The sequence below is a fragment of the Schistocerca nitens genome, chromosome 4 (genome assembly GCF_023898315.1).
Source record: "Schistocerca nitens isolate TAMUIC-IGC-003100 chromosome 4, iqSchNite1.1, whole genome shotgun sequence".
Taxonomy (NCBI): domain Eukaryota; kingdom Metazoa; phylum Arthropoda; class Insecta; order Orthoptera; family Acrididae; genus Schistocerca; species Schistocerca nitens.
The window spans coordinates 830,826,766-830,840,464 of NC_064617.1; the positions used below are offsets into that span (position 1 = coordinate 830,826,766).

General features: G+C 46.7%; 1 protein-coding gene across 1 annotated transcript in view; it reads left to right on the top strand.

Moving 5' to 3' along the window:
- The first annotated feature begins 2,290 nt into the window (after positions 1-2,290).
- The window catches only part of LOC126252598 (uncharacterized), a 69,557-nt gene continuing 58,148 nt past the window's right edge, over positions 2,291-13,699 (top strand). The window contains exons 1-2 of the mRNA XM_049953500.1: positions 2,291-2,420; positions 5,485-5,923. Of these exons, the coding sequence (XP_049809457.1) occupies positions 2,291-2,420; positions 5,485-5,923 (569 nt within the window). The remainder of the gene's footprint in view (positions 2,421-5,484; positions 5,924-13,699) is intronic.

Sequence of the window (13,699 nt, forward strand, 5' to 3'; positions counted from 1 at the left end):
CCACACTACTACCATCTGTACATGTGCATATCGTTATTCCATGACTTTTGTCACCTCACTGTGCTGTAGACGTAAGATACTACGTTTTTGGTTTTGTGAAATCTATAATTTCGTGAATGCACATTTCGTTGGGGCCTAAGTTACTTCTTTTTCTGCCGAAGACTCTCCATCCTAGGGAACAGACTGTTTGCTGCCTGCGAAAAACCATCCACCCAGACCATATTTTGTTTTATACCCCGTAAAATAACACTCTAAGTCGCGAAATATAGGGCTACTACAAATCATACATTGCTTTTCACAGCTGTATATTTTGCAAAGCATTACATGTTCTAATATGATTGATGCATGAAGGAAACCGTCAACCCACCAAGTTCGCAATATGCGCTCTCTCATGTCACACGACACACGTCCAATAGGTAGTAAGTTCGTTCTATACCTTTTGTAGCAACGCCCTGTCAAAGATCATTAACGTGTTCTCGAAGCTGTTCAGTGTTCTTAGCAGTGGGGATACGTACCCTCAAAGGAAAAAAGTCAGAAGGCGTTAGATCAGGCGACCTAGGCGGCCGAGTGAAAAGAGCCACACCATCTTCACCACTACGCCCAACAAGGACGTAACCAGGATTTGTCAAAGAGGACCTCAAGAAGACTCATTTTCATTTATTCTGAATATTTCCATAAATGATGATAAACCGCTTTATTTGACAATGACCTCCGAGTTTTCACCATGCAGAGATATCATCTCTGTTATATCCTAGCCAGTAATGCCAACCGAGCCCGCTGCCAAAAAGGTTGGCAGCATCAAAGTCCGGACGCCGCCCGCATAAGCAGCGCCAGCGATACAGGAAATCGCCGCAAGTCTGCGCGCGCCACCGCTGGCTTCTGGCTTCTTAAGCGCTGGAGTCGCGAGCGCTAGGACAGTTCTGGATTCGCCGCTCAGTTGTATATTCGCCACCGAATTGTGTACCTGCTAGTCAGTTGTGGGTACATCGCAGCAGAGTTGTTGTTTGTCGTCAGCCGACGCTGACCTAGCCGCACCGACTCGAACTAGACAGATTTCTGTAGACCATGTTCACCACTGTGTTCTGTATCGTCGTTAATAAAGATAAGTACCGACTTTCATTTAATCCGAGTGTTTGGGTTTTCATCTTTCTGTTCACTGTTCCAGCGGACCGGTCGGCCCGCTATTAAAAGTGTGGCGGTGACTTCGTAGGCCGTTTCTACAGCGAAGTGTTGTCGCTACGAAGGCCGTCACAAAACTGGCGACGAGGGCTTCCGAACTCGTGTGCAGGGCTGGTTCAACTTGTTTCTGGTTATACTAATTATAGCGATAAAATTTTGGGGGCTGGTTTAATTTGTGTTCACTATGTCTGCCGAATTACAACAGTTGATCTTGTTACAGAGTCAGCAAATACAAAGTCTGGTGGAAGCAATCGCCAAACAAGCGGCTAATCCACCACCACACAAGGAACAAGCACAGGCAGCACCGCCTTTTCGTGCTTTTGAGGCATCACGAGAGGAATGGCAAGAATATTTCGCGCAGTTGCAGGCGCACATGTCAGTCTACAAAATCACAGGTAATGAGCGGCAGCTTTATTTAATTTCCACTGCAGGCGTGGAAGTCTATCGACTACTTTGTAAGTTGTTCCCGGAATCCAAGCCAGAAGCTTTAGACTATGACCTTGTTGTTACCAAGCTTGCTGAGTATTTCGAGTCGCGAGTTCATGTGGCAGCGGCCAGATTCAAGTTCTTCAGATTAAAGAAACTGCCTCATCAATCTAATAAACAGTGGTTAACAGATTTACGGGGCCTCACCCGGCAGTGCCGATTTAATTGTGTGTGTGGAGCTTCCTACAGTGATGTCATGTTACGGGACGCTATTACTCAAAACATTGCCGATTCTCGTATTCGTGCTGCTATCTTAAAGTTGCCTGACCCGTCATTAGAGACTGTGATGAACATTATTGAAGCCCAAGATACTTTTGACTATTCTGAGTGTGAGTTAGATCAGCCACGTATTTCTCAAATTGCCTGTGCTAAGCAAGTTATGTCACGCCCGCGGCCCCACCGGCAGAGTCAGACTGTAAACACTAGCCGGCCGCGTCATGTTAAACACATTCGTCAGCCGCGTGTGCAAAATGATAGAGTTAAGTCTTGCCCTAAGTGTGTTCTTGCTCATCCTCGTGAACGTTGCCAGTTAAGAAACGCGGTTTGTCACTTTTGTCAAAGGAAAGGACACATCCAGACTGTTTGTTTGCGTAAACGCAAGAACAATTCTAGTGCTGCCCAGCCCATGGATATTCATGTTCTTCAAAGCCAGCCCGCCCAGAAGGTCGCGTTTAAAGACTCTTCCACGGTTCGTGTGGGTAATAAACTTGTTCGCAATAAGCCACCCACCCAGCCCTCTGCTATGCGACCCAAGCGTAATTCAAACGCTGTAAAAAGTAATGTACAGACTGCAAGTGAAGCGGGAGTTGTTGTTCCACCCGCCCAACCCACGAGTTGTCGTAAGCAGCGAACACGCGCTAAACGCGCTGATTTTGTGTCTTCCGCCTCCGCTGCACCGATCCAGAGACAGTGTAATAAACTATTTGTGAAGCTACGTATCCAGGATAAGACCTTCAATTTTCAATTAGACACTGGTGCGTCTGTGACTCTCATAAATAGTGCTACGTATGCGGCTATCGGCCGCCCTAAACTTTCAGCGGCAAAACATTCTTTGGCTGCTTATAGTGGAGAACAAATTCCTGTGTTAGGTGTATGTAGCGTGCCAGCCACATTCCGTGGCAATACAAAAACAGTTTCATTCACTGTGCTCCGCGCTACAGACAGTGTAAACATTTTCGGATTAGACTGTTTTGACTTGTTTGGCCCGTCTATCCAAGACAATGTGTTGCAACTTAATTCTGTTGTTGTTCCTCAAGACAGCATAACCGATTTGTGTAAACGATACAGTGACATATTTAAAGACGAACTCGGTTGTGCTGCGAACTTTGCCGCTCATATTACGTTAAAAGATAATGCTCAGCCTCGATTTTTTCGTGCTCGTCCAGTGCCTCACGCCCTCCGGGCACCTGTAGAAGATGAACTTCGTCGTTGGCAAAACAACGGTGTTATTCAACCCGTTTCAGCGAGCCAGTGGGCTTCTCCCTTAGTTATTATAAAGAAACCGTCTGGCAAGTTACGTTTGTGTGCTGATTTTAAGTCGACAGTTAATCCTCAGACTGTCATTGATTCTTTTCCTTTGCCTAGACCGGACGAGCTGATGGATAAGTTAGGGGAAGCTCGTTTCTTTTCCAAAATTGATCTCCGTGAAGCATATTTGCAATTGCCCCTCGACGAGCAATCACAACAGTATTTTGTCATAAACACGTCGTTGGGGTTGTTCCGTTTTCTGCTTTTGCCTTTTGGTTGTGCGTCAGCTCCAGCTGTTTTTCAGCGTTTTTTGTCCCAACTTTTGGCTAATGTGCCATCGTGTTGCAACTATTTAGACGATATTGTTGTGTCCGGTCGGACGCCTGCTGAACATTTCCGTAATTTGGAGTGTTTGTTTACAGTGTTGTCTCAGGCAGGCCTACGTTGCAACATCGATAAATGTTCATTTTTCCTTACGGAGTTGGAGTATCTGGGACATGTTATTAATGCTCAAGGCATTCATCCCTCCCAGTCACATTTAGCAGCTATTCGTGATTTGCCCGCCCCTCGCAATCTGCATGAATTGCAAGCAGTTCTTGGCAAATTGACATATTATATTAGGTTTATACCTAATGCATCACAGATTGCTGCACCGTTGCATCGTCTCCGCCGTAAGAATGTTCCGTTTGTGTGGTCAGCTGATTGCCAATCAGCCTTTCAGCAGCTTAAAGAGGCTTTATTGAATGATCGTTGTCTGGTCCATTACGACCCTAACAAGCCTCTGGTGTTGGCTTGTGATGCCTCTTCTTTCGGCCTCGGTGCTGAGTTGTCTCACCGAGTCGGTAACACCGAATGTCCTATTGCGTTCGCATCTAAATTGCTAAACAAAGCTCAGTGTAATTATAGCCAATTGGACAAGGAAGCGTTGGCTATTGTGTTCGGTGTCACAAAATTCCATCACTACCTCTATGGTAGACCATTCTATTTAGTCACAGATCACAAGCCCCTGACGTCGCTGTTTCATCCGTCTAAACCAGTTCCTCAGCGGACAGCTCAGAGACTACAACGTTGGGCTCTTTTGTTATCACAATACCAGTATGAGATACTGTATCGCCCTACAGCTCAGCATGCAAACGCTGACGCGCTTTCTCGATTGCCGATTGCTGCGGATGAGGTCTTCGATTCCTCTGACGACTCTTGCCATCAGATTGACGCCGATGAGCATCAATCCCTCCGGGATTTTCCAATTGATTATCGTCAGGTGGCACGTGAGACAGCTACGGATCCTCATCTGAGTTTACTATTACGTTTTGTTCAACGTGGTTGGCCGTCCAAGGCAAAGGACATATCGGATCCTGTGGTTCGTCGCTATTATCCGCAACGTCATCTGTTGTCTGTTTCGCACGGAGTTTTGCTGTTACGCACCGAGAATGACCAGCTTCGTGTAGTGGTTCCCCAAGTGCTCCAATCCAAGGTCCCCGACTTGTTGCATCAAGGTCATTGGGGAGTGGTCCGCACCAAGCAGCTTGCCCGCCGTCATTGTACATGGATCGGCATTGATAAGCAGATTACGCAGATGTCTACAGATTGTTCGACGTGTGCCGAACACCAAGCTGCTCCGCCTCAACGCTATTTTGAGTGGGCACGCCCTGCCGGTCCCTGGCAGCGAGTACATATTGATTTCGCTGGTCCATATTGGCATTCTCGTTGGCTCATCGTGATAGATGCATTTAGTAATTTTCCGTTTGTTGTGCCCATGCAGTCTACAACGTCTGCACAAACTATACAGGCGTTGTCTTCAATTTTTTTGTATTGAGGGTCTTCCAGAAGTTTTAGTGTCTGACAATGGTCCACAATTTACCTCTGCTGAATTTGAAAGTTTTTGTTCTGCCAATGGCATTCGCCATGTTCTTACTCCGCCGTTCCACCCTCAATCGAATGGTGCAGCGGAACGTTTTGTACGCACATTCAAGGATCATATGGACCGCCTTCGTGCTACGCACTCTCGTCAGCAGGCCCTCATCACGTTCCTGTCATCGTACCGGACCACGCCACGCGACGGCCCTTCGCCTGCGCAGCTTCTCCACGGCCGTCGTCATCGCACCCTACTACGGTTGTTGCACCCCCCGGATCGACCCGCCGCTTCTGAGCATCGCACGCGTTTTCAGCGCAACGACGCCGTTTTTTTCAGAGTTTATCACGGTCGCCGTCGTTGGGAACGTGGTTCCGTGATAAGTGTCCAGGGTCGCGGTTTTTATACTGTTCAAGGTGCTACTGGGGTGCACAGGAGGCATCAGAACCAGTTGCGCCGCGCTGGCCGCCCGGATTCTGCCGCTCGTTCTTTGTCCACAGATTTGGTCCGCGGCGGGTTTCAGCCGCGCCTTCCGACTTCGCTGCCGCCCCCAGGGCAGCAGCAGCAGCCGTCGCCGCTACCACGCCGACAGCCCGTCCCGTTAATGCCTCCCGCGCAGCTTCATACGGGAGCGCCCCGGGTGGTCGCTCCGGCGCCTGCGGTCCCTCTTCGGTCGCCACCGCCTTCGGAGCTGATGGACGTCGACCCCTCAGCCGGGCCGCCTTCCCCAGCGGTGGCTGTGCAGCCTGTACTGCAGCCGCTTTCCTTGGGCACCCCCAAGGAGTCTGACACCGCAGCGCCTTGTCCGGCGCCCACTCAGCAGCCGTCGACGCAGCGTCAGGAGACGCTGCCTCTCTTCGTGGGTCCCGACGCCCCGTCGCGTCCAGTACCAGAAGCTGCGCCCGTGGTCACAGGCGTGCACCCTGACCTCGGTTTTCAGTCGGTGTTTCCCGAGGCCCCGCGCAGCCAATGCTGGGGTGCGGACCGGGGACTGCCACCGACAACAGTCTCCGCCCCGGTCTCTTCTGCTACGTCTGCGGCCAGACCCCTCCCCCGCCGTCGACGCTCGCCACGTCATTATTCAACGACGGTGCGGCGATTTGGGGGGGAGGAGTGTTATATCCTAGCCAGTAATGCCAACCGAGCCCGCTGCCAAAAAGGTTGGCAGCATCAAAGTCCGGACGCCGCCCGCATAAGCAGCGCCAGCGATACAGGAAATCGCCGCAAGTCTGCGCGCGCCACCGCTGGCTTCTGGCTTCTTAAGCGCTGGAGTCGCGAGCGCTAGGACAGTTCTGGATTCGCCGCTCAGTTGTATACTCGCCACCGAATTGTGTACCTGCTAGTCAGTTGTGGGTACATCGCAGCAGAGTTGTTGTTTGTCGTCAGCCGACGCTGACCTAGCCGCACCGACTCGAACTAGACAGATTTCTGTAGACCATGTTCACCACTGTGTTCTGTATCGTCGTTAATAAAGATAAGTACCGACTTTCATTTAATCCGAGTGTTTGGGTTTTCATCTTTCTGTTCACTGTTCCAGCGGACCGGTCGGCCCGCTATTAAAAGTGTGGCGGTGACTTCGTAGGCCGTTTCTACAGCGAAGTGTTGTCGCTACGAAGGCCGTCACAAAAATCTCGTTACTTACCAGTGCTATATTCTGGCAAACGACTAAGAAGCAGTCATGCTCCAATCTCCCGTCACCCTCCAAGGTAAAATGGAAATGCCGTGACGCTAGGGTCTCCCGTCGGATAGACCGTTCGCCTGGTGCAAGTCTTTCGAGTTGACTCAACTGTGGCGACTTGCGTGTCGATGGGGAGGGCGGGAATCGAACCCTGCTCGTTAGGCATAACATTCCGTCGCGCTGACCACTCAGCTACCAGGGCGGACAACCTTAACCCTTCTTTTATACTGTTTTTCCTTCAATCTGGATCTGAGCTGAGAAGGTGATCAAGAGTGGACGAGCGTTTTTAGGACGCCGACACTATTGCCGACAGCGCGTTTGGAATAAAGAAATCTCTGTTCGGCGGAGAAGCTAGAACAATTTTCGTGGCAAAAATGCAAAGTACCGGTATTATTCAAACTCACACTTCCCCAAGTTTCTTCCTTTAAGTATGCATCTGTCACTTTTTGCAATGGAGGAAAGACCATTTTCTGCATTAAAGAATGTCCCGGCAGACAAATGCATGAGCCTAAATGAGTAGAATTTGGATTATTATTTATTTCTCATATGACTTTTAGTACCGGGAGTCTCCAAGAGATTCTCGACTCATCTTCGATACAGCTCTTTCCATTTAAGCAGAGGGCTGCATCTTTAAGGGAACTGAAATTTGTCAGGAAAGAAAGGAATTCGGTAGGAATTGGCTGTAGCCTATAGTAAGGAAACAACCCAGGCAATTGTCTAATTTGAAAATGGGAATCCACAGAAAAAAATTTACAGGTTGCCAGCGGATGGATAGAAATCACCTTGCCTCCCGAATCCAGGGATTGCTAGCTCAGCGGCTCGGCACGCAGAGCTACCCGACGTTTGTGGGGTACATTGTTTTACAATACAATGCCCGCCTGCTTAGCTGAATGGTAACATGCTTGCCTCCTATGCAGCGGGACCGGGTTCGATTCCAGGCTGGTGTGAAGATTTTCTCAATTCGTGGACTGGGTGTTGTGTTGTCCTCTTCATCATTTCATCCTCATCAGCAGCACGCGAGTCGCCTCATGTGGCGTCGACTGCAATGAGACTCGCACTCGACGACCCAACTTCCCCGGATGGGGCCTCCCGGCCAGCAATGCCATGCGAACATTTCTTTTTAAATAAAATAAAATGCATCACAGCAAAAAACTGAATTCTGACATTGCGTGTCTTTCCTTTGATTGTGCGTGTTCAGTCATTTGATAGCGCGTGAATGCATTTATATATTAAGATTTAATTTCTCATCGTATTGCTGGCTTCCGTTATTATAGCATTATAAGAGCGTAAATAGATTTTTTATGAAAGGTGGAGAGACGGATGCACGGCGTAATCGGTTCGGATGAATTTAAGTAGCCCGCTAAAAAAAAACTATTAGAAATGTACGAACTATAAAAAATGCTCTCATCATATGCCCCTTCCAATTTCCTCAAAACCCTCCCAATCCTTCCGTATCGGAACTGGTTTCCACGCTCGGATGCAGCCAAGATGACCAGACTGGGTGATATTTTGACGTTTTTGCTAATGTTGTTGTTGTTGTTGTGGTCTTCAGTCCTGAGACTGGTTTGATGCAGCTCTCCATGCTACTCTATCCTGTACAAGCTTCTTCATCTCCCAGTACCTACTGCAGCTTACATCCTTCTGAATCTGCTTAGTGTATTCATCTCTTGGTCTCCCTCTATGATTTTTACCCTCCACACTGCCCTCAAAAATGGTTCAAATGGCTCTGAGCACTATGGGACTTAACATCTAAGGTCACCAGTCCTCTAGAACTTAGAACTACTTAAACCTAACTAACCTAAGGACATCACACACATCCATGCCCGAGGCAGGATTCGAACCTGCGACCGTAGCAGTCGCGCGGTTCCGGACTACAGCGCCTAGAACCACGTGGCCACCAAGGTCGGCCGCTGCCCTCCAATACTAAATTGGTGATCCCTCGATGTCTCACAACATGTCCTACCAACCGATCCCTTCTTCTAGTCAAGTAGTGCCACAAGCTCCTCTTCTCCCCAATTCTATTCAATACCTCCTCATTAGTTATGTGATCTACCCATCTAATCTTCATAATTCTTCTGTAGCACCACATTTCGAAAGCTTCTCTTCTCTTCTTGTCTAAACTATTTATCGTCCACGTTTCACTTCCATACATCGCTACACTTCATTCAAATACTTTAAGAAACGTATTCCTGACATTTAAATCTATACTCGATGTTAACAAATTTTTCTTCTTCAGAAACGCTTTCCGTGCCATTGCGAGTCTGCAATTTATATCCTCTCTACTTCGACCATGATCAGTTATTTTGCTCCCAAAATAGCAAAACTCCTTAAGTGTCTAATTTCCTTATCTAATTCCCTCAGCATCACCCGACTTAATTCGACTACATTTCATTCTCCTCGTTTTGCTTTTGTTGATGTTCATCTTATACCCTCCTTTCAAGACACTGTCCATGATCTTCCAAGTCCCTTGCTGCCTCTGACAGAATTACAATGTCATCAGCAAACCTCAAAATTTTTATTTCTTCTCCATGGATTTTAACACCTAATCCGAACTTTTCTTTTGTTTCTTTTATTGCTTGCTCAATATACAGATTGAATAACATCGGGTATAGGCTACAACCCTGTCTCACTTCCTTCCCAACCACTGCTTCCCTTTCATAATCCTCGACTCTTATAACTGCCATCTGCTTTCTGTACAAATTGTAAATAGCCTTTCACTCCCTGTATTTTACCCCTGCCACCTTCAGAATTTGAAAGAGAGTATTCTAATCAACATTGTCAAAAGCTTTCTCTAAGTCTACAAATGCTAGAAATGTAGGTTTGCCTTTCCTTAATCTTTCTTCTAAGATAAGTCGTAGGATCAGTATTGCCTCACGTGTTCCAACATTTCTACGGAATCTAAACTGATCTTCCCCGAGGTCGGCTTCTACCAGTTTTTCCATTCGTCTGTAAAGAATTCGCGTTCGTATTTTGCAGCTGTGACTTATTAAACTGATAGTTCGATAATTTTCACATCTGTCAACACCTGCTTTCTTTGGGATTGGAATTTTTATATTCTTCTTGAAGCCTGAGGGTATTTCGCCTGTCTAATACATCTTGTTCACCAGACGGTAGAGTTTTGTCAGGACTGGCTCTCCCAAGGCTGTCAGTAGTTCTAATGGAATGTTGTCTTCTCCGGGGGCCTTGTTTCGACTCAGGTCTTACAGTGCTTTGTCAAACACCTCACACAGTATCGCATCTCCCATTTCATCTTCATCTACATCCTCTTCCATTTCCATAATATTGTCCTCAAGCACATCGCCCTTGTATAAACCCTCTATATACTCCTTCCACCTTTCTGCCTTCCCTTCTTTGCTTAGAACTGGGTTGCCATCTGAGCTCTTGATATTCATACAAGTGGTTCTCTTCTCTCCAAAGGTCTCTTTAATTTTCCTGTAGGCAGTATCTATCTTGCCCCTAGTGAGACAGGCCTCTACATCCTTACATTTGTCCTCTAGTCATCCCTGCTTAGCCATTTTGCACTTCCTGTCGATATCGTTTTTGGGACGTTTGTATTCCTTTTTACCTGTTTCATTTACTGCATTTTTATATTTTCTCCTTTCATCAATCAAATTCAATATTTCTTCCGTTACCCAAGGGTTTCTACTAGCCCTCGTCTTTTTACCTATTTGATCCTCTGCTGCCTTCACTATTCCATTCCTCAAAGCTACCTATTCTTCTTCTACTGCATTTCTTTCCCCCGTTCCTGTGAATTGTTCCCTTATGGACTCCCTGAAACTCTCTACAACCTCTGGTTCTTTCAGTTTATCCAGGTCCCATCTCCTTAAATTCCCACCTTTTTGTAGTTTCTTCAGTATTAATCTACAGTTCATAACCAATAGATTGTGGTCAGAGTCCATATCTGCACCTGGAAATGTCTTACAACTTAAAACCTGGTTCCCAAATCTCTGTGTTACCATTATATAATCTATCTGATGCCTTTTAGTATCTCCAGGGTTCTTCCATGTATACAACCTTCTTTCATGATTCTTGAACCAAGTGTTAGCTATGATTAAGCTATGCTCTGCACAAAATTCTACCAGATGGCTTCCTCTTTCATTTCTTAGCCCCAATCCATATTCACCTACTATGTTTCCTTCTCTCCCTTTTCCTACTACCGAATTCCAGTCACTCATGACTATTAAATTTTCGTCCCCCTCACTACCTGAATAATTTCTTTTATCTCATCATACATTTCATCAATTTCTTCATCATCTGCAGAGCTAGTTGGCATATAAACTTGTACTACTGTAGTAGGCGAGGGCTTCGTGTCTATCTTGGCCACAATAATGCGTTCACTATGTTGTTTGTAGTAGCTTACCCGAACTCCTATTTTTTTATTCATTATTAAACCTACTCCTGCATTACCCCTATTTGATTTTGTATTTATAACCCTGTCTTCACCTGACCAAAAGTCTTGTTCCTCCTGCCACCGAACTTCACTAATTCCCACTATATCTAACTTATTAAACCTATCCATTTCCCTTTTTAAATTTTCTAAGCTACCTGGCCGATTAAGGGATCTGACATTCCACGCTCCGATCCGTAGAATCCCAGTTTTCTTTCTCCTGACAACGACGTCCTCTTGAGCAGTACCCGCCCGGAGATCCGAGTGGGGGACTATTTTACCTCCGGAATATTTTATCCAAGAGGACGCCATCATCATTTAATGATACAGTAAAGCTGCATGCCCTCGGGAAAAATTACGGCTGTAGTTTCCCCTTGCTTTCAGCTTTGCTACTAATGATAGAATATTAAGCGACTTTTTTTAAAGAAATACAACCAACTCCATTATTATTGATCAGCGCGATTTTTGGGCGACGCAGACAGACCCAAATGAATTTTTATGTGCCTATTTTAATTTAATGTTGTTTATAATGATATTTATTGCTCTGCAGCCTTGTGAAATAGTGAAATATTGCAACCCCAAAGTTCCACAACTATCCAAATAACGACTCCAGTGCTAACATTAAACTGCTATAGAGAGGTAATTAGGCTGCTAGAGTAGTGCATACATACTGTATGTTTAACTTGCCGTAACGCTAGCGGATGTACGAAAATCGGTTTTGCCCGCATCTCGTGGTCGTGCGGTAGCGTTCTCGCTTCCCACGCCCGGGTTCCCGGGTTCGATGCCCGGCGGGGTCAGGGATTTTCTCTGCCTGGTGATGGCTGGGTGTTGTGTGCTGTCCTTAGGTTAGTTAGCTTTAAGTAGTTCTAAGTTCTAGGGGACTTATGACCACAGCAGTTGAGTCCCATAGTGCTCAGAGCCATTTGAACCATTTTTTTTTTGAAAATCGGTTTTCCTCTTCTTTTTTTTACAAACATATCCAAAATTAGAAGCTTATCACAACAGCAGACAGTGCAAAAGCAATAAACGGTGGCAGCTACATTAAATTCACCTGCAAATAAGAACTGAACTGATCAACAGCACAACAGGTCTTGGCTAAAATAGGAAAGGGCGATAGCCGATGGTGCTATGTATGTATAGCTAGTTTAAATCTGTCGTTACCTTGCCGACTACCGATAGTGCATATCCGTTTTTCGTCGTATGACTGAAAATGAAAATATCTTTCATTTTCAGTACACGGCAAATAGGTCATGTGAAATTTCATTTAGGTGATTGGAGGGTGGGGCGGGGGAAGGGGGGGGGGAGGACATCCGGACCCACTGGACCCTCCCTTTGATTACGCCTTTGAGCTCGATCCCGCGGATGTTCGTCGTTTCGGTTGCGACGAACCTCGATCATCCAGCGAGGGGGAGCCTTATGTTCTTGCGAGATGAACATGTTAAAATGTGCCTGAAATCTTATGGGACTTAACTGCTAAGGTCATCAGTCCCTAAACTTACACCCTACTTAACAAAAATTATCCTAAGGACAAATACGTACACCGATGCCCGAACCTCCTCCGGGACCAGCCGCACAGTCCATGACTGCAGCGCCTAGACCGTTCGGCTAATCCCGCGCGGCTTGCGAGATGAAAGTCTCGGAATCAGCAATTAGTTGTGAAACACTCATAACTGCAACATTCAGGGTACCGTCACACTCTTCTCACAAAAGAAGAATGGCCCATACGGATTCGTCAGTGAAACTGCTCAGAAAACATTCGGAGAATGTCGTTTACGCGCCGGCCGCTGTGACCGAGTCGAGTGGTTCTAGGCGCTTCAGTCCGGAACCGCGCTGCTGCTACGGTCGCAGGTTCGCATCCTGTCTCGGGTATGGATGTGTGTGATGCCCTTAGGTTAGTTACGTTTAAGCAGTTCTAAGTCTAGGGGACTGATGACCTCAGATGCTAAGTCCGATAGTGCTTAGAGCCATTTGAACCATTTGAACCTCGTTTATGTACCGCAATTTAATGAGATTGTTCAGTGCCCCACACTCTCACAATGTGGTGATTAGGCTTTCCAGATAAATGGAAGGTTGCTCCATTTGCTAATTATGAGCTTGGAGGAGATATGTTCATCCGCAAGTGCTTCCAAAATTGGGAGACAAAATTGAAGGCACCGGTAATTTTCATCCGACAGGCTAGCACAGCTGAAGTCAAATGGGCCATCATGCATACCACCGCTAGGAAGGCCCCCGGTCACGATGGCATTCAAAACCGTGTCTTCCAGGAGTTCACGGACAAAGCAGTAGACTACCTCACAAACATCACGAATGCCATACTTAAACACCAACACTTCCCCGCCTTTTCGAAGATGGCCAAGGTCCTGATGTTCAGGAAGCCGGGGAAAGACCACTGCCTCCCACAAAATTACCGACCCATCAGTCTGCTGAGCGCGCTCAGCAAGATCGTTGAGACGGTAATACTAAAACGACTCACCAGGCACTGCATTACAAACGATACCCTGAGGCCGGGGAAATTCGGATTCAGGAGTCACCACTTGACAACACAAAAACTCCTCCGCGTCTTTGAATACATAACACACGGATACAACAGAAACAAAGCAACTGGGGCGGTGTTCCTGGACATCAAAATGGTTCAAATGGCTCTGAGCAC